The 25,962-nt window shown below is 39.9% G+C and overlaps 1 protein-coding gene across 3 annotated transcripts in view; it reads right to left on the bottom strand.

Moving 5' to 3' along the window:
- GIPC2 (GIPC PDZ domain containing family member 2) overlaps positions 1-25,962 on the bottom strand; it is a 430,222-nt gene that overhangs the window by 346,353 nt on the left and 57,907 nt on the right. For all 3 annotated transcript variants that reach the window (XM_040470735.1, XM_040470734.1, XM_040470736.1), the window contains exons 4-5: positions 17,480-17,586; positions 10,873-10,954 (exon numbers count right to left, since the gene is read on the bottom strand). In XM_040470735.1, coding sequence (XP_040326669.1) covers positions 10,873-10,954; positions 17,480-17,586 — 189 coding nt within the window. The remainder of the gene's footprint in view (positions 1-10,872; positions 10,955-17,479; positions 17,587-25,962) is intronic.

Below are 25,962 nucleotides of genomic sequence, written 5' to 3'. Positions count from 1 at the left end.
CACAAAGCACCCAGAACTTGGCTCTTAAACACCTTTCTCCACTAGAAAGAATCAGAGTTCACAGGAGAAATGGCTGATTCCAGGATTGGAGCAGGCAAAGTAAAATATGAACCAAGAACAGCTAATCTTATGCCAGAAGGTAAGAAACCATCAACAACTGGTGAGAACATGAAAAAGACACAGAAGTCAAAGTGATAGAGACCCCATCAACCAGACCAGGGATAATTTAAGCAACAAATTAAGTGGCAATGTTAATAGATTATAATCCCACTGAACAAAACATGAAACCATAAATCCACAATGAAATGACTGATAAATAGATTGAAGGAAGGTAGGAACATGAGGAATAGGATATTTACATAGTTTCAAAATCTCTTTCCACCAAATACTTATTAAGAAGAGAATAACTTTATGGTGGAGACAATTATCAAACACCACCATAAATCATCAATATGAATATCAGAAATAGAACAAATCAAGTCCTATGCCTCCCGATAAGATGTAATGAAAAGAATCTAATAATCCAGTGAATAAATGGGCAAAAGACACGAATAGACACTTCTCCAAAGAAGACATCCAGATGGCCAACCAACACATGAAAAAATGCTCCACATCACTCATCATCAGGGAATACAAATCAAAACGACAATGAGAGATCATCTCACACCTGTCAGAATGACTAACACTAACAACTCAGGCAACAACAGATGTTGGCGAGGATGCAGAGAAAGAGGATCCCTTTTGCATTGTTGGTGGGAATGCAAGCTGGTGCAGCCACTCTGGAAAACAGTATGGAGGTTCCTCAAAAAATTAAAAACAGAACTACCCTATGACCCAGCAATTGCACTACTAGGTATTTATCCACGGGATACAGGTATGCTGTTTCGAAGGGACACATGCACCCCATCTTTATAGCAGCACTATCAACAATAGCCAAAGTATGGAAAGAGCCCAAATGTCCATCGATGGAAGAATGGATAAAGAAAATGTGGTGTGTGTGTGTGTGTGTGTGTGTATATATATATATATGATATATATATATATATATACACACATTGTGTATGTGATATATATATATATATATATATACACACACACACACACACATACACAACGGGGTATTACTCGGCAATCAAAAAGAATGAAATCTTGCCATTTGCAGCTATGTGGATGGAACTGGAGGGTATTATGCTAAGTGAAATTAGAGAAAGACATATATCATGACTTCATTCATATGAGGACTTTAAAAGACAAAACAGATGAACATAAGGGAAGGGAAACAAAAATAATATAAAAACAGGGAGGGGGACAAAACAGAAGAGACTCATAAATATGGAGAACAAACAGAGGGTTACTGGAGGGGTTGTGGGAGGGGGGATGGGCTAAATGGGTACGGGGCACTAAGGAATCTACTCCTGAAATCATTGTTGAACTATACGCTAATTTGGATGTAAATTAAAAAAATAAAACTTACAAAACAAAAAAAAAGAATAGAGCACATATTTGATATTTCTGCCAGAGGTATAACCTGAATGCAATTCAGAAAAAAAAAAAAATTAGGCAAACCAGAATTGAGGAGCATTCTATAAAATAACTGGTTTGTACCCTCCAAAAGCATCAAGATCATGAAAATCAAGAGTGGGAAACGATTCCAAATTGATATAAAAGTAACACATGATTTTCAACATGTCCTTCTATAACAGATATTATTTAGTAAAACATAAGATCTGAGTTTAGATGGTAATGATGTATCAATGTTAATTTCATGATTCATGGTTATATTGTGACTAGATAGAAGAATATCTTTGTTTACAGGAAATATGCACTAAAGTATCTGGGGGCAATGAATATCATTAATTTATTCCCAAATGGTTCAAGAGTAAAAAGTCTTTGTATTGTATTTATAACCTTCCTCTAAGTTTAAGATTGCTTCAAAAATATTTTTATAAAGCAGTAATGAATTGACTTTCTCATCATTGTCCCCCCACCCCCCTTACCTTGCCTCAGCCCTGACCCAGAAGCTACTGCATTTACCATCAATCCAGAAACAAACACTTCAAAGAAGAGCATCCGTCAGCTGGACCTGCTACTCCAGCCAAAGCATTTTGCCAAGTTTATTAAAATTTTTATATATAGATCTTAAACGATATGCAGCACTAGCCAGGATATAGTGAAGCAAAGATTCAGATACACTGGCTTAACTTCGTAAGTTAGGCTTTTGAAAAACAATTTGGCAGCAGATATCAAAATCCTTAAAAATGTTCACATTCTTTAATCTACTAACATTGTCCACTTCTGGGAGCCTACACTTTTTTTTCTTCCAGTTTTATTGAGATATAATTGATATGCATCACTAAGTTTAAGGTGTACAGTATAGTGATTTGACTTACATATATTGTAAAATGATTACAGTAAATTTACTTAATACCCATCACACCTCATATAGATATAAAAAAAAGGAAAAATGTTTTCCTGTGAGAACACTTAGGATTTACTCACTTAACAGCTTTCCTATATGTCATGCTTCAATGTTAACTATATTGTCATCATGTTGTACATATAACCCTAGTACTTATTCATAACTGGAATTCTGTACCTTATGACAACTTTCTTTCAATTCCCTCTCCTCTCTCACCTGCCTCCAGTAACCACAAATCTAGTCTCTTTTTCTAGGAGTAGGAGAGAGGAGGTTTCTTTGGGAGGAAGGGGTCTTTATTGTGTGGTTGTTGGCTTTTTATAAGGGAGACCATACAGTATGTATTTGTCTTTCTCTGTATGACTACTCCACTTAGCATAATGCCTTAAGATCTGTCAATGTTGTACAAATGGCAGGATTTTCTCCTCTTTTTACAGCTGAATATATTCCATGGTGCATATATACCACAACTTCTTTATCCATTCATCTTGATAGGCACTTAGTTTGTTTCCACGTCTTGGCTATTGTGAATAATGCTGCAATGAACATGGGAGTGCAAGCATTTCTTCAACATAGTGTTTTTATTTCTTTTGGATATACAGGAATCTAACTTCTTTAAAAATCTTAGAAACAGAGAGATGCCTGGGTGGCTCAGTCGGTTGAGTGGCTGGCTTTGGCCCAGGTCATGATCTCGCAGTTCATGAGTTCAAACCCTGCGTCGGGCTCTGTCCTGACAGCTCAGAGCCTGGAGCCTGCTTCGGATTCTGTGTCTCCCTCTCTCTCTGCCCCTCCCCAACTCATGCATGCGCACACAAGCACTCTCAAAAATAAATAAAAACATCTAAAAATCTAAAAACGTTTTTTAATCTTAAAAACAGAATTTAGCATACAAATGGACCTAACAGTATCAAACACAAAAACAAAACCTAAGATGAAGAATCATTAAGTTCTCTCTGCACAATGAATTCTAGTAGATTAAATACTTGATGAAATATTTTGAAATCATTTTTAAACAGTATTTATTATTAGAATAACTCTAATAAGCTGGGGATAGTTTTTCATCTTATTTACTGAGAAAGCAACATAAATTTTATATTACAATCACAACTACATTTTTACAAAATCTCTATATAGGATGGATAAATGGAGAAGTAGGTGATGAAGAGATTATAGTAAATTAACAGAATCTTTTAACTCCACTATATGTCTGAAAATCCTAACAAAACATTAGAAAGAGGACTTCTACACAAAGGAAAAATACTTAAAATACAGTAGACACAGTCAAACTGGAGAGAAAGATTGTTTTTTAAGTTAAGAAAAGTGGAGAGCTGCCCTGAGCATGCATGTTCACACAGAGAAGCCAAGGGCTCAGGAAACAGTACTTTATTGATATTCCCCCATAAACCTGGAGGGTTCTCCCTGTGTCTCTCTTCTCCTTAGGTTGTCTTGCCTTGGCGATTTTAGCCACAACCATGACCTTGCAGAAAAATCCTAAACCTTTACTTCCATCCCTGACTTCTCTCTCATGAGTTCCAAATACCTGTTACTAAGTGGTAGACAAGTCTTCCTAGGTGTTCTGTGAGTAAATCAACCAGCATGTCCAGAAACCAAACCTCCTCCTCCCTTCTGAAGAAATTGCTACTCTTTCTACCGTCTCCCCTGTCATTCGTGGTGCACACATTCTCCCCGTTACAGCTCTCTTCTTGTGCCTGTGGACCACACACGCCTCCCCTCAGTTGCACCTCTGCACTCTCTCTGATCTGCTCCTTTACAATTCACTCCCATGGCCACCCATGTTGTTTCCTTAACCTCCAAGTCCGGGCAGCACCATCCCCAGAGATACAATAGATTTATCTTCCTAAAGCACAGTGTGGATCCTATTAGACAATGAGACAAAAGGACCAGAAAGCTCCTTTCCATCTCAAAGACTGTCTGCATCATTCCCATATATAAAAATACTCCTTGGGTCACCAATGCTTACTTACAAACACCAAACTCTAGTCTGGCATTCTCATCCAAAGCACCCTTGGCTCCCACTTGGCTGTACTTCCCTACACTAACGCTACGCCCTAATGAATCTGACCACTCAAACCACCACCATCCCTCCTTCCTGCCTTTACCCAGGATAACCTACTCCTAATCACCAGCTCCACTGTCAGAATCCTTTCTCTCCTTGGAGGCTCCTTCCTCCAGGAAGTCCCATGTCCACAACTGAAAGTGATATCTGCATTCCCCAAAGCCTTCTGCCAGTGCCCCTCATATTTGAATGTGCAAGCAAATTGCCTGGGACCTTGGCGAAATGCAGGTTCTGGTCCAGAAGCTCTGCTGCAAGGCCTGAGAGTCTACATTTCCAACAAATGACAGGTAATGCCAGTCCCCAGACCACATGTTGAGTGATAAGGTCTTACAGTGCATATTTAACATTGCTCTGTATTGTCATCATTTCCACCTCTGTATCTTCTCTCCTTTTAAGACAATAAACTCCCAACAGATCTTGAATAGCTCCTGAGTCTTTCATGCCCACAGGAATTAGTTCAGTGTCTTAGACATAGTACATACTGGTAGGCGCACAGGTACAGGCGGAGGCTTTGTAATTACACTTAAGAAAATTTTTAAGGTTTATTTGATAGAAACAGAGAGCAGGAGAGGAACAGAGCAAGGGAGAGAAAGAATCCCAAGCAGGCTCTCCACTGTCAGCATGGAGCCTGACACTAGGCTAGAACCCATGAACCGTGAGATCATGACCTCAGTAAAAACCAAGAGTCGGGGGGCGCCTGGGTGGCTCAGTCGGTTAAGCATCCGACTTCAGCTCAGGTCACAATCTCGCGGTCCGTGAGTTCGAGCCCCGCGTCAGGCTCTGGGCTGATGGCTCAGAGCCTGGAGCCTGCTTCCGATTCTGTGTCTCCCTCTCTCTCTGCCCCTCCCCTGTTCATGCTCTGTCTCTGTCTCAAAAATAAACGTTAAAAAAAAATTAAAAATAAATAAATAAAAACAAGAGTCGGACACTTAACCAACTGAGCCACCCAGGTGCCCCTACACTTAAATAATTTTTACACTGGCACAGGTAACATGCATTGGAGAAAGCAAAGCCCAGAATTCTGGTCCTGTAGCCAGGCTGTGAAAGAGTAAACAAAACCTGAAGTATTGTAAAAGTAGGACTCGAGTTTAGAATTTTGCTTAGTCTACCATTTTAAATATTTCTCAGACTCCACACATAGCATCTATTGAGACCGTTACCTGAAGATTTTACTAACATTTGGGTCAAATACAACCTGACTGAGGAAGAAAGAAGATGCACACAGAAGATACAAGAAAATCTACACACCATTCAGAAGCAGAAACTAACAGTGCAGATAAATGATGCTCTTAAACCGGGGACACAATGACAAGGATCAGATGTTCCCTGACAATGAGTCAACCAAGCTGTCACACACATACACATACTCACTTGACTATAAGAGACAACTTGGCACATGGCTGTTTGACACCTCAGGAAGCTCAGCAGCATTGTCTAGGCCACTGAGCCCAGGAATGATATAGTCTCAACCTTGCCCACTCTGACTTGCAACCTCTGGTTTAAGCTCCTTAGTTACAAAATGAGAAAAATGACAGTCTAAGATGCCCATACCACAACTTCACGATCCCAGCTGTATAATCTCACTCATGCACTCGTGATGGCACTGCAGAAAAATAAAACTTCCGCCCTAACTACAGTCCCAGAGTTGGTCAGACCTCCAGTTATGCAGTCCTACCTCTATCATCACTACTACTATTACTAGTAATAATTACCAGTGATTATTGCTAAAAATGGTAATAGCTATACCTATGATTTATTATGTAACAGGAACTTTATACATATTATTTAATGATCCCACAGTTCGTGAGTTCAAGCCCCACATTGGGCTCTGTGCTGACAGCTCACAGCCTAGAGCCTACTTCTGTGTCTCCGTCTCTCTCTGCCCCTCCACCACCCCAGCTCACGCACGCATGTGCTCTCTCAAAAATAAACATTAAAAAGATTTTTTTTTAATTTATACATATTATTTAATGCAATGTGTTAGCAACCTGATAAAGGTTTTTATTTTACCCTTTTTATAAAGATGTGAACATTAGACTCAAAGTTTAATAAATTTGCCCAGAAGCTAAAGCATCAAACTAATGAAGTTAGGACTCATACTTTCTGTGAATTCACTATTTTTGTGCCTCTCAAAGGACAGTCAACAAGCATTTACCAAATATTTACTCTAGGAGAGCTACTGTAGTAGGAGCAGAGATTAAAAACAAAGTATCTGCCTTCAAAGAACTCCTGGTATGGTAGAAATAACAAAAATATCAATTAGGCAGTTTCACTGTTGTGTTAGAAACACTATATGTAATACAGTGTTTCATAAGTCTTTTTTAAAACACAGTAATTTGCTGTTTGAATTTTCAAAGAAATTAAGAATGGAGCATGCACTAAAACATGTATGAAATCTGGCTAATGAATAAAGTATAAACATAAATTTTCAACATCCTTGCACGAAAAACTAGTATAATTTTATCCTTTTTGATTAAAGACTATCTTTATTAAAAGAAAAGCAAAATGAAACTCAAGCAAAATGAAGCACTTTTTATAAAGTTATATCACATTAACATGACAGCTACTAAAATATTTTTTGTCTGTAACATATCTGCAATAATACTTAACACCCAAATACTATCTGCGGGGAAAAAAAAATTGTACTGAAAGAGTCGAATTGTTAGACCACATATAGCAGCTAAGTGCTGCCCTCTAGTGGCCATTTTGAAAATATCTTTATAGCCTTCCCACAACTGAATTTAACATCATTTATTAGCAACAAACTTATTTTGGTACTATAGATCAATCTACATTTTCCACTAAGTTTTTAAATACTTAAAGCTTTTAAACATAATATATTATTTCAGATGAAAAATCCTGGTATCAAAATCCCAGAACTGAATCTCAGTTCAACTTGTTAGCTGACTTTGGGTAAGTTACCAAACTTCTCTACATCTGTTTTCAAATCTATAAAATGACACATAGCAGTATTAAATAAAGATGTCATAACCACTGTTAGCCATTAAACCTGTAGTTGTATTTCCTTCAATTGAGGGTCTTTAGCACTTATTTTCCTTAAGGCTTTTCATAAATAATCCATTTCAAGCAACTCAAGACAGGAGTTAAACATCAAAAACACAACCAATGTTGAATATGGTTTCTTGTTAATGAAAATCTATTTCATTGGCTTTATCTGAGAAGGATGACTTTCTATAGGGTTGTTTTGAATTCACTGAATAAAATCATCTTAAGAATATCTCTATTAAAACACCATTATTGTATATTTTTAAAAGAACTAAGAAATATTTTATGAGAAAAAATTACTTAGAATCTATCATTCAAATTTCCTTTCCACACATCCTGGATCCCTTAATAAATTAGAAATCCTAAAATTCTGACATTGCTAGGGTGATCTCCAAACTCCTAAATCAGTATCAGAACATATTATAGTTGTATATATAATTTACACAGTTGCCTTAACTTATATGAAACTTATAGGATACAACTTTTCATTAAGTTAGGTCAATCACATATAAGGCGTCACAGGACTCAAAATCTTCCAGACTCAATTCTCCCCTAAGGATAACATTCCAAGGCAACACATATGGGCATTGGGTCAGTTGAAAAGTCATAATTCACAGATTAACTTTATAACCAAACAAAGCACTGTCTCCTTCGGGGTTACTTCCTAAACTCATTTCAATTATTTTCCATTTTCAAGTGGTAAATACATCCCAATGCTTTTTGAGGATAGTGTTTTGGTTTTAGTCATTTTACTGTCATATTACTTTTTTCATTTTTTAATGTAAATTTATACTAACAACTCCAGAGTAACATGATGTCACTGCAATTTTAAGACTTAACATTTCTGAATGCTAAGAACACTGAGAATAGCAAGCAAATATATTCATTTGTCTGTTGAATCAGTGTCACAATTGTGATTTGTACTTCATGCTAATCATATCTGAATAATGACAGAAATTCCTAATTTAACAATGGTTTACATTCTTCAAATAATTACTTTCCTTAAACTTTACCTCCCTAGATGACTGATCACATTGGTAATCATGTATAATGATAATGACTTTCCATGTCATTGGAGGAATTTGTTACAGATGACTAACGTTACAATGGGATTACAAATTAATTTACAAGGAATTTGTGAGCAATGTTTAGTGCACTGAATTTTTCAGAGTAAAAGAAACTGATTCCTAAAGAACTGCTTCTCAATTCATTCATAATTACTCTACTGTCCAATTGTTCTTCCATGTATACTTGTATATATTTAATAACAAAAGAGCAAAACTTATTTATTCTCAATTTATACCTAAGTAATATAAGGCCTGTACCCAAAAAAAATTTTTTAATTTTTGAGAGAGAGAGACAGAGACAGACAGCACGCACACACGCATGAGTAGGGGAGGGACAAAGAGATGGCAAGAGAATCCATCCCAAGCAGGCTCTGGCTGTCAACACAGAGCCTAAGATGGGGCTCAATCTCATGAACCACACGGGATCATGACCTGAGCTGAAACCAAGAGTAGGACGCTTAACCAACTGAGCCACCCAGGCACCCCTGGCCTATTCCCAAAATTAAGTTCTAAAGACAGTTTTAAATTCTCCCCTGTGAAAAGTGTGGTTCTCCTAAATTTGAGTTCATCAAGATCTAGCATTGATATGCTAGTTTCTGAATAGTATAATATTCAGTTATATGGTTTGAAAACTTCTCAGCTTCTCTTCTCAATAGAGATAGAGATTATGTTTCCAACAATAAGAGCACTGCCATTTCTAAATCCCCTTTGTCTTCATTTGCATAATTTGCATAGACCTACCTCACACAAATCTGTTTTTCCAAATGCAAAAAGGTTGAGAAAAATTTTAAGACCCTGGCTTTCTATAGGATAATTTCACCTTTAACTTCTTGTCTGTGTGGAGCAAGTATCTATTTCATGCAAATTTTATATTCTGAACCAAGGAACTAAAAAAGAATATCAATTTTTCTTAAGTTACAGGCAGCATCTGTATGTCCAACACAGAAATTTTATTTTAGGTCAGACAGGCAGGAAAAAATAAGAATAGACTCTATAGGAAAAAAGGAAGGTGAGTTAAAGTAGAAAAGGAAGAATGAGTTTCAAATACTCTACCTGAGCTACAGTAAAACACTTTACTTGGCAGCAGGTAAACATAACAGTCCAAGTCTTTGGCTTAAAAAATTTTATTAAGTAGCTGATCCAAACAACACGTGTGTGCACACACACTCACACACCGATGCATATAGACACAAACCACATCACCACAGTGTGCATTACTCTTTCGTCATCCAGCATCCATCTGCCCTTCTCAAAGGCACATTTTCCTGGCTTCTACATGGGAAAGGCCAGGACTTTGACCAGTTCAACCCTAGTATTCCAGTCACTCTCAGCTCCAGAGCTGGAGCATTTGACTCAGATCTAACCATCCTGCCCCCTGCACCCAAAAACTGCTGCCTCAGTGACCCAATCAAGCCAATCAGAGTCAATCCTCAGCATTTTGTTCGAATGACTTGGAAAAGGTCTTCCCTCTTTCCCATCATGCTTGACACTAAGTTGTAGAGGATGAAGCCATGGCCATCATTTGGACTCCATGAGGGAGGGCCTGAAGTTGCCAGAGGACACTAGGTAGGGGGGCCTAAAATGCAGCCCAAATGAAAAGAAGAGAAACCACATCCTGGTGATAGCCTAAGAAATCCAGGTCTAGCCATTCTTGAAGCCAGGATCTATCTCTAGATTTTTCAGTTATAAGAACCAAACATGTCCCCCCTTTTATTCCTTAAGTCAGCTGGGATTCAGCTTGTCGTTGCTTTGTTATTTGCAATGGATCGTCTTACTTGACAAATCAAAACCCTGATATCTTAAAGACGACACAAGAAATACACAGAAATTGAACTGCTCAACTGCCCTTATCAGTCATACACCAGGCATGTCCTTCCTCTTCAGATTTCTGATCCATTGTTCACAGGGTCTCAGTAATTGTATTAAGTGTGCACAACTTCGATATCCCAATATACAATTTAATTGACACAGATCTGTAGCAAAAACATTTCATGTGTCCTGTAATGAAACCTGTTCACATATATATTTTAAATCCATAAAGCAAGCCTATGAAGGAAGGCTGTTATTACAGTTTATAGTTTGTAGATTAAAAACTTAAGTTTAGAAAAGTCGACTTGAGTCTTAATGCCTCACAGCTAGTAAATGGTAAGTGTCAGGTCTTTTCATTATTCTTTTATTACATTTTCATTATGTTTTTCTTATTCCACAAATAATTTTTATCACAAAGTATAAATGCAGGACATAAATAGGCACTAAATTCCATCAAATTAAAAACTATAAGACTTTTCAAAATAGTATACTCTTACCTAACTCAGGATCTCGAATTCCCATGTACAATTCAAGAAGATCATCAATCTTCTCAACTGCTCTTGTTTTGGCTTCAGAGGGCTTTATCAAAGACAAGAGAAAGAAGATACTATTTTATATAAAATCTCTTGAATGTTAAGGGAAGGTAAACTCTGATTTGGAGCCAGTTCATGGTTGTGTCCATCAGCTCATTTGAGTGGAAATCTATCCCCAATGTGCTCTGTAATGCAATACAAATCAATACAGTAAATACTTATTTTTAGTGTCAGCGTTAAGTGCCATGGATTCAAAGGAGAAACAGAACACAGTCTCCAAGTAGCTGACAATCCAGAAAGGGATACAACTGTGAAAATAAATATGTAATAATAAGGAAAAATTTTAAAGGATGTAAGAGGCATCACAGACAAGGTAAACTTAAATCTCTTAGAAGTCACAGAGGACTTGAAAAAAGGTGACTTAAAAACTGTGTTTTCAGGGGTGCCTGGGTGGCTCAGTCGGTTAAGCATCTGACTTTGGCTCAGGTCATGATCTCGCTGTTTGTGAGTTCAAGCCCCACGCCAGGCTCTGTGCTGACAGCTCAGAGCTGTCAGCCCTGGCACCTGCTTCTGATTCTGTGTCTCCCTCCCTCCACCCCCCCGGCACTCTTTCCCTCCCTGCTTGCTTGCTAAGAAAAAAAAAAACTATTTTCAAAGATAAACTGGTAGAAGATAAGCAGGAGAGGTTACTGCAAATAGAAGTATTGCAAATATGGGCACCTGGCTGGCTCAGTTGGTAGAGTATGTGACTTGATTTCAGGCTTGTGAGTTCAAGCTCCACGTTGTATGTAGAGATTACTTAAAAATCTTAAAAAAACTATTGCAGGGGCGCCTGGGTGGCGCAGTCGGTTAAGCGTCCGACTTCAGCCAGGTCACGATCTCGCGGTCCGGGAGTTCGAGCCCCGCGTCAGGCTCTGGGCTGATGGCTCAGAGCCTGGAGCCTGCTTCCGATTCTGTGTCTCCCTCTCTCTCTGCCCCTCCCCCGTTCATGCTCTGTCTCTCTCCCAAAAATAAATAAACGTTGAAAAAAAAAATTAAAAAAAAAAACAAAAAACTATTGCAATAGATATGCAAAGTCTATGTGAACTCAGAGTCTGATAAAAAAGAGTATACCCAGACAGGACTTGGTCTTAGGGGTTCCTGTGTGCCATGAAAAGGGCTTTGGTCCTCATCATGCAGATGAAGGGTCTCCAAACCTTTTAATGGCTCATCCCCAGGGTAAAACATTTGTGAACATATACTCTTACTATTTTTTATTTAATTTTACTGTATTGTTGAAATAACTTTCTGGGCCCAAGATGGAGCCATGCTGTCCAAAGTGTCATGTTATCTAACTTTCTTGTCCCTGTAAATACTATGCTTGACCAGAAACGCAGTATAATCCAGTCAGCCCACCCCCAAATATCAAGCAAACTCTAGGACTCCTCACACCAAACAAGATTGACTAGCCCCAGACAATCAGAGATTTTCTATTTCTCTCTTATTTGTTCTTTAATCTTTATCCTACAAATCTTGTCATCTAACCCATTTTGCAATTGTCTGAAAGGGGACTGTCCACTTCATGAATAAAGTTTGTATCACCTAAATTGTCTTTAATTTTTTTTTATTTGTGGCATTTTATTTTTATTTTTTTATGTAAGCTCTACACCCAATATGGGGCTCAAACTCATGACCCCGAGATCAAGAGTCACATGCTCTACTGATTGAACCAGCCAGGCACCCCTTCTTTAGTCATTTTTTCACAGTATGTATCTTTCATAAATACATGTATTACTATATTAATGTATTATATACGTTATGAAATACACAGAAATGTTATAAAAGGAGAAGATGCTGAAACAATAGTTAATTTTTATGTATTAATGGTACCAAAATATTTTTGTTCTTCCGAAAATTATTAAAGGTTAGAGTGAAAAACATGATTGGATACATTATTCTTTGAAAATCTTGGTTTAACGTTGGCAAAGTTTGTTTCTACATTCAGTTTATTTCAATACTTGGTCTTAATGGCTTCATAGCTAAAAAAGAAATTACCCAAAGATGTAAAACAATCAACTACTGGTACAAACGCAGAATTCAAGATTAGATTGTAAGAAATTCATAATGCTTTTAAGACAGTTATAAATATATGTTGCTTTGTGTTCTCCAAACTTATTAAAAATATGCATTTTATTACAAATACCATTTTATTTTTATTTCCTTGAGGATATTATTACAACTTTCTCATGTTCTTATTTATACGAACTAAGCCTTAGAAAACCAGGTACAATATACCACTCTTGCCTTCTTTATGGTGTATTTTGGATGCGCTGTGTAAATCAACAGTCCATGCAAAGTAACTTGGGTGTTCACCTTTGTAGCCAGCCAGCCATATTGTTAAGTTTTGTAACAAGTATCACTACTTCTCATACACAATTTTACCATTCCACCCCCTAAATAGCTCTTGATCTCATCACCTCTTCCCCACTCACATTCTGATTGTCTGGGTTTAGCCCTCAATTTTTTCATATTTGCAGAAGTTTCCTAATTTTTCTTCCTGCCTGCAATCTTCACCCTCTCAAACCCACCCTGCTCAACAACCCATCCCTTAGAACCAAGGGATTTTTCTAAAACACAAAACTATATTGCTCTCCTCAAAATATTTTTTTTTTAACGTTTATTTTTGAGAGAGACAGAATGTGAGCAGCAGGGAGGCATGGGTAGCCGAGACAGAGGGAGACACAGAATCTGAAACAGCCTCCAGGCTCTGAGCTGTCAGCACAGAGCCCGATGCAGGGCTCAAACTCATGCATGACCCATGAGATCATGACCTGAGCCGAAGTCAGACACTCAACCGACTGAGTCATTCAGGCTCCCCACTCTCCTCACAATTTTTAAATGGCTTCCCCAATTCCACAGACCTTTCACATCCTGACCCAGGCCTCCTCACCCCCCAACCAGATCCCTCTAGCACCCCCAAATACCAATCCCATGGATGCTTATAACATCCCAAGCCCATCATTTTTTCAGGCCTAGAATACTCTTCTCCCCATCTTTAACCAACTCAACCATTTCTTTGGGATAGAAATTCCCTCCCACCTCTCCCTATCCCTGACAGCAGCTGATCAGCTCTCCTCTGACATTAACCCTATTCCCTAGTTTTTAATGGCTTCTTTCAATACTTCTCTCCCTTTAAAAGAAAAACAAGGTTTTTATTCATCTTTGTATCACCAGCACCTGGACTATGCCTGTCTCAAGAAACACATACCAAATAATTTATGAGGTATGCAGGTGGAATATCTTCCACACTTTTCAGAATCTGTGCTAGGTTATAAGGAGGTGATTTGTTTCAGATCTATAAATTCTTTAGATCATAAGTCCTTTGCACCAAATTTAACATTAGCAACAAACTAGCCTTTTCCTTTGAATTGGGCTATTTTCAATTACTCTATTTAATGAAATAGGCTATGAAAATAGGAATGGAGTTTTAAATTTTTTTTTAACATTTATTTTTGAGACACAGAGACAGAGTGCATGGAGGGGAGGGACAGAGACAGGGAGACACAGAATCCTAAGCAGGCTCCAGGCTCCAGCTGTCAGCACAGAGCCCAACTCAGGGCTCGAATTCACGAACTGTGAGATCATGACCTGAGCCAAAGTCAGACACTTAACTGAGCAACCTAGGCGACCCTAGGAATGGAGTTTTAGAAGTTTATCTTCAAATGAATCTTTCGTACCTCCCCAGACAGATCTTCGGCTGCTCCTTTTCATCCCAACACCTTATAAACAGCAGGTACTCAACAAATACTAATTATGTTAACTAAGCAAAGATGACCCTCCTCCTGAAGTGACATCGAGTTTTCTGCCTGCCTCTGACCCCTTTGCAAGTGGTTTTAAGATCTGTCCTTTGGGGGCGCCTGGGTGGTGCAGTCGGTTAAGCGTCCGACTTCAGCCAGGTCACGATCTCGCGGTCCGTGAGTTCGAGCCCCGCGTCGGGCTCTGGGCTGATGGCTCGGAGCCTGGAGCCTGTTTCCGATTCTGTGTCTCCCTCTCTCTCTGCCCCTCCCCCGTTCATGCTCTGTCTCTCTCTATCCCAAAAATAAACAAACGTTGAAAAAAAAAAAAAAAGATCTGTCCTTTGTTCCTCACAGCCTGGACTAGAAAGCAGTGGGCATTCTCCTGGCTCCCCTTGCCAGCTCCCTCTCACTGTCTTCCACTCTCTTCCAGATTCCTCTTCTACTTAGGTTTGTTCATTCATGCAATAAACATTTACTGGCCTGCATCAATGTGCCCAAGGGTGCGCTGGACACTGGGGGCACCTGGGTGGCTCAGTTGGTTAAGCATCTGACTTAGGCTCAGGTCATGATCTCAACATCTAGGAGTCTGAGTCCACTTCAGGTGACCCCACCCCACTTTCTCTCTCTCCCCTTCTCTGCCTCTAACTCACTTGCACCCTCTCAAAAAAAAAAAAAAAAAAAGTGCACAGGACACTGGAAAAGTAAAAACTCAGAACTACCAGATGTCACTGCCATGAGTTTTTCACATACCTCCTCAAATCTCATTTGTAAAATACTTTTGGCTCTCCCCGGTCTCTTCCTTGCCCCTTGCATCCACATCAATCCTTTCATTCACTATCCAAGACCAAGGTACCTGACTCAGAATCTTTCTCTGGATTCCCCCAAACTGACAACATCCTAGGGGACTCAAACATTTGAAAGTACAACTTTGGCCTCACGGTTCTTTGAGTGTCTGCTCCAACAAACCACCCCCATGAATGATCCTAGGCATCGTCACCTAACAAAACTCTGGGATCCCACTCTAAAAACTTGCTCACTCTGCTCTTCAAACACATGGAGAGCCCTAGGCCAATATGAACCAGCCATCTCTGGTGCCTATGCCCTGCCTGCTGGAGCTCCCTCGCCTCAGACACATGCCTGACCTCCCCATTGTCTACAGGAGGACTTCATCACCACAGTCTTCCCTGGGAGAGCAGACCACCATGTGCCACCCTGAATCCTCACTACCCCTGTCACCCTTAACCCCTGCTAGTCTCTCCTTTCACCCTTCCTCCCTCCATTGGTCTCTTCTCCTTTTGGTGTTTTTCACTTAAAAACTGACTAAGTCGGGGGCACCTGGGTGGCTAAGTTGGTTAGGCGTCTGACTTGAGCTCAGGTCATGATCTCGCAGTTTGTCAGTTCGAGCCCCACGTCGGGCTCTGTGCTGACAGCATAGAGCCTGGAGCCTGCTTCAGATTCTGTGTCTCCCTCTCTCTGCCCCTACCCTGCTCATGCTCGGTCTTGTCTCTCAATAATAAACAAACATTAAAAAAAATTTTTTTAATAAAAAAAACACTGACCAAGTCAATCAGCAAAACCCTACTCTTCTCAAGTTTAAATAACTGTTTATTAATTCAGCAAAGATTTGTGCTACTTTGATGTGTCGGGTACTGTTCTAGGTGCTGTGGTTACAGCAATGAACAAGACCTGTAAAAAAAAGAACTAAACAGATAAGAAACAAAGATATAATGTGTCCTACTGTGCTTAGTGCTTTAAAGAAAATTAAGGGCAAAGAAGATTGGGCAGGGGGAGGAGGGTCAGGAATTGCTACTTAAGCAAGATACTCAAAGAAGGCCTTTTAGATAAAGCAGTATGTGGACAGAAACCTGAAGAAGTCAAGGGAGTGAGCCATGCCTCTAAGTGGACAGGCAGAGGTAACAACAGTACAGAGACATTGAGATGGGACGTATCTGGAATATTTGGGGACAGCAAGGAGACCCATGTGGCTGAAGCAGCGAGAGCCAGGAGAGGAGAGGAGTGGTGGGCAACGAGATCAGGGAAGAAATGCAGAGTCAGATCATGTTGCTCACTCCAAGGACTTTAGCTTTTATTCTGAGTGCAATGGGAAGACACTGGAGAGTATGGAACAGAAAAGCAACCACTTGTACTTTTAATTCTGGCTGATGCGCTAAGCACAGAGGGAAAGAGGACAAGGGTAAACACAGGAAGACTGAATACAAGGCGACTGCAACATTCAAGACAAGATTTAAGTGCCTTGGGCCAGATGAGGAGGGCAGAGATGGTGACAAGTTGTTGGATTATGTTCTATTGTGGAGGTAGACCCACCAGGGTTTGCTGATAAAAGGGACATTGGTCACGAAAGACAAAAGTCAAAGGTGATGAGGAAATGTTTTACCCGAGGAGACCGGAGTTCATGAATATAGTATTTCATTATCAAAATCTTAAGTATGCCTGCTACTACCAGTGGCTCTGAGACTTTCTCTTCTCTCAGAGAATTCTGGTTAAGTGTTTGAGCCAATCCAGATGTCTACAGACTCTAGCAAATGTTCTCAGCAGGTAGCTGAAGATGGCCATAGATCACAATTTCTTCTCTTGGACTTACTTATGTTTCCTTCTTAAATGCTTTCAGTAATCTTCGTATTATTTAAGTAGGCAATGAATTAAAGTCCTTGATTTAGCGTATATGGTACCCTGTTTAATTTTGTGGCTTTATTTCCAGCTTTATTTCCAGCTCTAATAAACATGAATATCCACACATTTCCAAGCAAAATGGGAGTTAAATAAACATAACCTACCATTTCTTCCACGGTGGCAGGACCCTTTGATCTCAGACGAAGTGTCTCCCTTCCAGTACTAATTTTTCCTGCTGAGGACTTTCCAGCTTTTGACCTTGGCTCTATTTCTATAAACATATAATAGATGGAGAAAGGTGTGTATATTCAGAAAGAATTTCAACAGATTTCTATAAATGTAAATGTATTTTCCATCATAAAACTATATACACAATTAGACATTTAATAGAAGACATGTCTTCTTATAGAATTTCCTAAAAAAAAAAAAAAAAATTCGCCTGCCATTGTTATTCTTATATTCCACATACAGTCTGGTTACAAAAATAAAAGGGAAATATTTTAAATATAGTTGGAAAGCACTAAGAGTTAAAAGGAATAAAAAATAAAACAGTTGGCGTTATTATAATAAAGGGATGTAAGTAATAGGAGAGCAGAGGCAGAAGTTCAGCTGGACTTCATTAAGGTCATGAAAGATTCACGTCCGGATAGGAGAGAGGAGTGGAGGCACTCCTACTGAAGTACCTACCCTCTGCTTGATGCTCTATATACAAAACTCATTTAATACTCATACCAACCTATGATGTAAGTTATAGCCCTCATTTTACAGAAAAGGAAATTGGACTCCATAAGGAACAGAGCTGGGATTCAAATCCAGGTCTTGTAACCCCAAGTCTGTATGATTTCCTCAATGACACTCCAACACCGTACCTCTTGCAAACACAAGGGATATATTCAGAGATGTCATACTGAGAGAAGCAGGATTCTAAAGAGGCTAGGAATAAGTTTCAAGGAAGGAATTCTCCTCAGAAAGTCGGTAAAAGAACAGAGAACAAAAATCCACGGAAAGCCACTGCTTTCCTTAGGCTTGTTGTGTTTTGGTAGTCCAAAGCACATGCCCTATCTAGGCCAATAACTTACTCCAATAACTTACTGCCCTGGGGAAATGTGGGCCCCGCATAGTTGAATCTACTTGTTTGCAAAGAAACTGGATACTCAGTTCTCTATGAAACTCCTGATTTTTAAGTTTTTCCAATTAAGTCAAACCTTTAAAAACAACGTATTAGCAAAAATAAAAGATGTGTGGATCCAATTCCAGTCACAGGCTACCAACTCATAAGTTCACAAATATCTCCAAGCACCCTTGACCAAGGACTCTGTGGCAGCAGTTTGGGACAAAGTACAGAGGTGGGGCAGGAAGATGCCCTACCACCAACTGGAGATAACTGAGCTCCAATGAGGAGCCACAGGACAGGCTGGTACATGCAAGTAGGTAGTGAGGGATGTACAAAGCTCTCCAGACAGACATCAAGTGTCCTGCAAATATGCTTTCTTGCTGACATAGAATCTAGAATCATTCCCATCTTCAGCAAGTACTGTTTTGCTATTGGGAATCTACACCAAAGTAATTAAGGATTTTATATATTAATTGTAACTTGTAACCGGGGACAGAATCACCAAAACATAAAACAAGTTTTCCTCTGGGGTGCCTGGGTGGCTCAGTTGGTTAAACGTCCAACTTTGACTCAGGTCATGATCTCACAGTTTGTGAGTTTGAGCCCCATGCTGGGCTCTGTGCTAACAGCTCAGAGCCTGGAGCTTGTTTTGAATTCTGTGTCTCCCTCTCTCAAAAATAAACATTAAAAAAAAAAAAAAAGCTTTCCTTGGAGAATGAAATTATTTAAAATTATCACACAATAAAGAGACCAGTTCTCCTAAGCTGATGACATTAATGCCAATCATCATGACCAGACAGATTCTCCAGCAACCAGAGCTTTATCGGCAAGTCTACTGCATTTGCCTTGCCAGTCATACTGTGCCCTGAGGGAAGAACAAATTAATGGAAGATTTTCAGCACAGAATTTCCAGAAGCGTGCCCAAAGAAAAAGATGAGGTCTGTCATCATTACCACCTCAGAGTGATGTACAGACCTAAAGCACTCAAGACAGTCTCAGCTTAATATTAACCTTCAAGATAAACAACCTTACACCACCCACCCCTTCCACACACCCCCCACACACACACGCACACGTGCGCGCACACACACACACCACACCACTGTGATTTCACTAAGCAACCTACTCAGTATAACCTGTCTCCCCATAAAAATTTCCTATAGGGTGGAAAATGAACTGCTCAGCTAACACAGGTGTTTTGGTCTACCACTTCACACACATTTCTAACTAAACTACTACACTAGCATTCTGACTTAACAAGTCTCTTGTAAGTTTGGTCAGCAGGATAGAACCCTGGAAAATTGGACAACTCTAACAACAGTGAAAATAAAAGGTTTCTGAGGTTTACAAAGCTAAGGACCCAGCCTCTGGAGTTTTATCAAGGGACTGTCATCCAGGCTGGAGAAGTCAGCCAGTTTCCCTAGATGATGTCTCTATCTTACCTTGCTCTTAAAACACCAGTAGCTAGAAAGGAAAATGCACGTAGAATGAAGGGTTTTTTAAGTTTGTTTTTTTTTTTTTTAATATTTATTTTGAAAGAGAGAAAGAGAGAGCGGAGAAGGGGCAGAAAGAGAAAGAGTCCCACACAGGCTCCATGCTGTCAGCACAGAGCCTAACCTGAGGCTCGATCCCACAAACCATGATATCATGACCTGAGCCGAAATCAAGAGTTGGATGATTAGCCAACTCAGCCACCCAGGTGCCCCTGGAAGGTTTGCTTCTTTAAATGTTTTATTTTTTAAAACAGTTTTAGGTTCAAAACTGAGAAGACAAATTTCCCATATGCCTCCTGCCTCCACATGTGTACAGCTTTCCCTTTTATCACCATTTGCCACCATAGTGATAAATTTGGTACAATCAACAGACCTACACATCAACAGACCTGACACATCATTACTCGAGGTCTGTGGTTTACGTTACGGTTCACTCTTGATGTTGTACTTTCTATGGGTTTGGAAAATTTATCCACCATCACAGTAGCATGTAATTTTTCTTTTAATTTACATGCAAGTTGGTTAGCAGATAGTGCAACAATGTATTCAGGGGTAGATTCCTTAATGCCCCTTACCCACTTATAGCCCATCCCCCTTGCCACCACCCCTCCAGCAACCCTCTGTTTGTTCTCCATATTTATGAGTCTCTTCTGTTTTGTGCCCCTCCCTGGTTTTATATTTTTTGCTTCCCTTCCCTTGTGTTCATCTATTCTGTATCTTAAAGTCCTCATATGATATTTGTCTTTCTCTGACTTTGCTTAACATAACATCTCTAATTCCATCCACATAGTTGCAAATGGCAAGATTTCATTCTTTTTGATTGGCGAGTAATACTCCACTGTGTGTGTTTGTATACATATATATACACATACATATACATATATATGTATATATACACACACACCCCACGTCTTCTTTATCCATTCATCTGTCAATGGACATTTGGCCTCTTTCCATACTTTGGCTATTGTTGACAGCACTGCTATAAAGATGGGGGTGCACGTGTCCCTTTGAAACAGCATACCTGTGTCCCTTGGATAAATACCTAGCAGTGCAATTGCTGGGTCATAGGGAAGTTCTGTTTTAAGTTTTTTGAGGAACCTCCATACTGTTTTCCAGAGTGGCTGCACTAGCTTGCATTCCCACCAGCAGTGCAAAAGAGATCCTCTTTCTCTGCATCCTCGCCAACATCTGTTGTTGCCTGAGTTGTTAATGTTAGCCATTCTGACAGGTGTGAGCTGATATCTCATTGTGGTTTTGAGTTGCATTTCCCTGATGATGAGTGATGTTGAGCATTTTTTTCATGTGTCGGTTGGCCATCTGGATGCCTTCTTTGGAGAAGTGTCTATTCGTGTCTTTTGCCCATTTCTTCACTGGATTATTTGTTTTTTGGGTGTTGAGTTTGAGAAGTTCTTTCTAGATTTTGGATACTAACTCTTTATCTGATATGTCGTTTGCAAATATCTTCTCCCATTCCGTTGGTTGCCTTTTAGTTTTGCTGATTGTTTCCTTTGCTGTGCAGAAGCTTTTTATTTCGATGAGGTCCCAGTAGTTCATTTTTGCTTTTGTTTCCCTTGCCTCTGGAGACTTGTTGAGTAAGAAGTTGCTGTGGCCAATGTCAAAGAGGGTTTTGCCTGCTTTCTCAAGGATTTTGATGACTTCCTGTCTTACATTGAGGTCTTTCATCCATTTTGAGTTTATTTTGGGGTATGGGTGTAAGAGTGGTCCAGATTCATTTTTCTGCATGTGGCTGTCCAGTTTTCCAGCACCATTCACTGAAGAGACTGTCTTTATTCCATTGGATGTTCTTTCCTGCTTTGTCGAAGATTAGTTGGCCATACATTTCTGGGTCCATTTTTGGGTTCTCTATTCTGTTCCATTGATCTGAGTGTCTGTTCTTGCACCAGTACCATACTATCTTGATGATGACAGCTTTGTAATTCAGCTTGAAGTCCGGGATTGTGATGCCTCCTGCTTTGGTTTTCTTTTTCAAGATTGCGCTGGCTATTAGGGATATTTTCTGGTTCCATACAAATTTGAGGATTGTTTGTTCTAGCTCTGTGAGGAATGCTGGTGTCATTTTGATAGGAATTGCATTGAATATGTAGATTGCTTTGGGCAGTATCAACATTTTAACAATACTTGTTCTTCCAATCCAAGAGCATGGAATATTCTTCCATTTTTTTGTGTGTCTTCTTCAATTTCTTTCATAAGCTTTCCATAGTTTTCGGTGTATAGATTTTTCACCTCTTTGGTTAGATTTATTCCTAGGTATTTTATGGGTTTTGATGAGCATACAATTTTTTTTAATGTTTATTTATTTTTGGCAGAGAGAGTACAAGCAGAGGAGGGGTAGAGAGAGATGGGGACAGAGGATCCAAAGTGGGCTCTGTGCTGACAGCAGCAAGCCCAATGTGGGGCTCGAACTCACAAACCGTGAGATCACAACCTGAGCTGAAGTGAGACGTTCAGGTGACTGAGCCACCCAGTTGCTCCAGTAGCATGTAATCATTGTCCTAAAAATCCTTTGTGCTCTGCCAATTCACCCCAGTTTTTTTTTAAGTCATTATTTGTCAAACCATCCTTCTCCATTAAGGTAGTTATCTCAAAACCAACCACTCGGTGGCACCAAATATTAAATTTTAAGTTCTGGCTTGGACCAACCTCCCGAAAGGCAGCTTTTACAGCTAAGGAACAGAAGCCATGTTTCTCTATGATCTTATGATTCAGGGACGTAAATCACCAGTTCATACATGAAAACAGGATGGTCCTGTTTACCCGCAGGAGAAAAAAACAAGTTCTGTCCTTCTGTGCTGAATGTTTTGAAGACTGTGCAAGTTTCTCGTCTGGCCTACTTTTGGCAAACCGGCCTAAGCATGTCTAACTAACGAGGCCAAACCCTAAGTCAGTCACTTCACACTTCCCATGAACAAGTTTACATGAGACCTCTCTTGGGGCTGAGTTCAGAGAGAGACGCAGTTCGTCCAGTAGACACTAGTAGCCAGCCTGCAGCTAGCTGGATTTGCTAGATTCAGGGCTCCTCACTCCTGTGAAGCATACAGACTACCCACCTGCTGCAGATGACATAGACCACAGGACACACACAGCTGTGGTTACACAGCTGCTCCCATAGTTGAGGGGGAGGTCACCAAGAAGCAGTCACACTTGTTCCCAAGCCCATTTTGTGGCAATTGTATCTGTTACTCTAATTATGTAATTTAATTTAAAAGTACATGCACTGATGAAGTAAGTGTGAACCAAGGAGTTATTGTCAGGAAAAGTAGGTTAACAGCTTTGGAAAGATTCCATGAGGGCAGATGCAAAAAAAAAAAAAAAAAAATAGATGTAAGCAAGACAACACTAGGAGATTAGGAAAAATATTTTTAAACATCCAGCATTTCGGGGCGCCTGGGTGGCTCAGTCGGTTGAGCATCCGACTTCAGCTCAGGTCACGATCTCATGTTCCATGAGTTCAAGCCCCACATCGGGCTCTGGGCTGATGGCTTGGAGCCTGGAGCCTGCTTCCGGTTCTGTGCCTCCCTCTCTCTCTGCCCCTCCCCCGTTCATGCTCTCTCTCTCTCTGTCTCAAAATAAATAAACGTTAAAAAAAAATTTTTTTTAAATAAAAATAAAAATAAATAAACATCCAGCATTTCACATATCTAGTTTTTAAAAATGAAACAGAACCCACAGATATGCATGAAGATTGTAATTATGTAAGACCTCACAGAACTCCAATCTGTGTCCTCTACTCAAAGGGATTTTTACAAAAAAAAAAAAAAACAGTAAAATGATGTATACATTTTTAAATAAGATATTTATACACACTAGTATCATTCTTTATGATACCCCATTTTAATGGGCATTTTCAATAATTAGCCCACCCTCCAGTCTCTGCTATACCATGAAGTGGAGGAATGAGGAAGAAGAGAAGACAGATGTCTACCTCTAGTTTGACCCTGACCTCTGGAGAAATAAGAGACTGACAAAAACTATAGCCCTGTTTTCAGGAGGGGCACATCCAACATGGCTTAGATCCCCAGCTGACACAGAGTGACAAGGTGGTGAAATGGGCATTCTCCTCACGTCTGCAGAACAAGGTCCTGTTCTGGTCCCATGAGGGCTCTAGTTGGCCTACAGTATGGATCATCACTTTCATAAGGAAGACCAAAGCCAGGATTTCAACAGGAGATGGGTACAGACAGACACAGCTACATCTAACACTTACTCAGTGAACAAGGTAGAGTTCAGACTCAGAAAACCTGAGTTCAAATCCCAGCTCTTCTGTTCACAGGGAACAAGTCCTCATCCATAAAAGACCACCACCTAAATATGGTGTTGTTTTAAGCATTCACACAGCTAATGTATAATACTTTGGTCAGCCCAGTGGCCTGGCTCATATCATAGAAGGTTTCTCCTGGTACATTTCAACCTGGGGAGGAGAAATCTCTTCCCAAAACTCTCTCCCCATCAGAAACACTTGCATTGGTTTTCTGACAGTATTCAGAGACTTGTCACTTCAAATAGAGGTCTCATTTTTATTCTATTTAATCTTTTCCATAAAACTATGATTTTCCCCTTCAATTTACAGGAGCGTGGATATAACACATGACCCTCCCTCCCATTGTTCCACTCAGATTCTCCAAAGTGGCTGAGTTTAAACCCAACCTCTCATGGAGGCATTCAGCAGTGGAGGCCCTCCAGTATCCATTCCATTGGTTGCCTTCTCAGTACCCAGCGATCATTTGAGGGTCACTGTGGTTCAGGGGAAGCTGGCTGCTCTCAGCTTCAGGGATGGGCCAACCTATCCGATTCCCTTCATCACAAGTGACTGTTTCAGAGATGATGATGTGACCAAAGTCAGTTAAGGCAGAATGAATCTAAGGACTTTTGCTAGAAATTCTGAGACAAGGACATGCTCCTTTTCTGTTCTGCACTGAATAAGGAAAAACACAGTCTCAGTAGTTGCTGACCTCCATCTCGGGACAGAATGTGGAGCTAACCTTAAGATAATATAGGAATAATGAAGCTGATGCCTCGGGCATCAGAGAAGAAAGAGCAAGAAACTGGGTCCTGATCACACCGTACAGCCCCTACACGGAGCTTTGTTAATGCCAGCACCCCTCATGGACAGTTGATTTATAAGATGCCCTTTTCTGCACAAGTCAGTTTGGTAAGGTTTTCCACTGTTGCCAACTGAAAGAGATCTCACAATACAGAATTCTGTCTAAGCAGTGAAGTAATTTCTAAAAAGGCCTTCCAACGCTTGGACATACACAAATAGACCTGTCTATAAACAGTTCAAGAGCTCCCTACCCTATTCCCACCCCTAACACACACATGCCTGCACACACACTTCTCAGAACAGCTGACATAAAATCTAGCTTATGTTCCAAAATATAAAAATTTAACTGTACATTCCCTTTTTCCATGTGCTCTTCCTCTCACCAACATTTCTCAGACTCCTTTAGAATAGCCATGAGTTTTTATTTTGTTTTTTAAATTCAGCTGGTAGGGTGCTGGGGTACGTTTAAAAAAGACAAGTTGGGGCACCTAGATAGCTCCATTGGTTGAGTATCCAACTCTTGATTTCAGCTCAGGTCATGATTCCAGGGTTGTGGGATGGAGCCCCACATTGAGCTCTGCAGTGAGTGTGGAGCCTGCTTGGGATTCTCTCCCTCGCCCTCTGCCCCTCTCCCCAGCTTGTGCTCACTCTCTAAAAAAAAAATAAACATTTTTTAAAAAGACAAAAAGATAAGTGGATGCCACATGCACAAGGCATCATTGTCTACTGGATCAAAGGAGCTGGCAACAATGAACCAACACCACAAAACACACACACACACACACACACACACACACACACACACACACACACAGTTGCTCTTAACTGTTCCTTTGAGGAGACTATACAGTGCATGATAAGTGTGGGAAACAGAATAACTGTACCTAAAATCTTATTCTTTAGTTAACATGTCATTTGAGGGTGCCTGGGTGGTTCAGTGGTTAAGCATCTGACCTGGCTCAGGTCATGATCTCA

This window comes from Herpailurus yagouaroundi, unplaced genomic scaffold (genome assembly GCF_014898765.1).
Source record: "Herpailurus yagouaroundi ecotype Mexico unplaced genomic scaffold, PumYag 77, whole genome shotgun sequence".
In the NCBI taxonomy this organism is placed as follows: Eukaryota; Metazoa; Chordata; class Mammalia; order Carnivora; family Felidae; genus Herpailurus; species Herpailurus yagouaroundi.
Note: the sequence above shows the minus strand (reverse complement) of the source record. Positions and strands in the feature narration are given on the sequence as shown.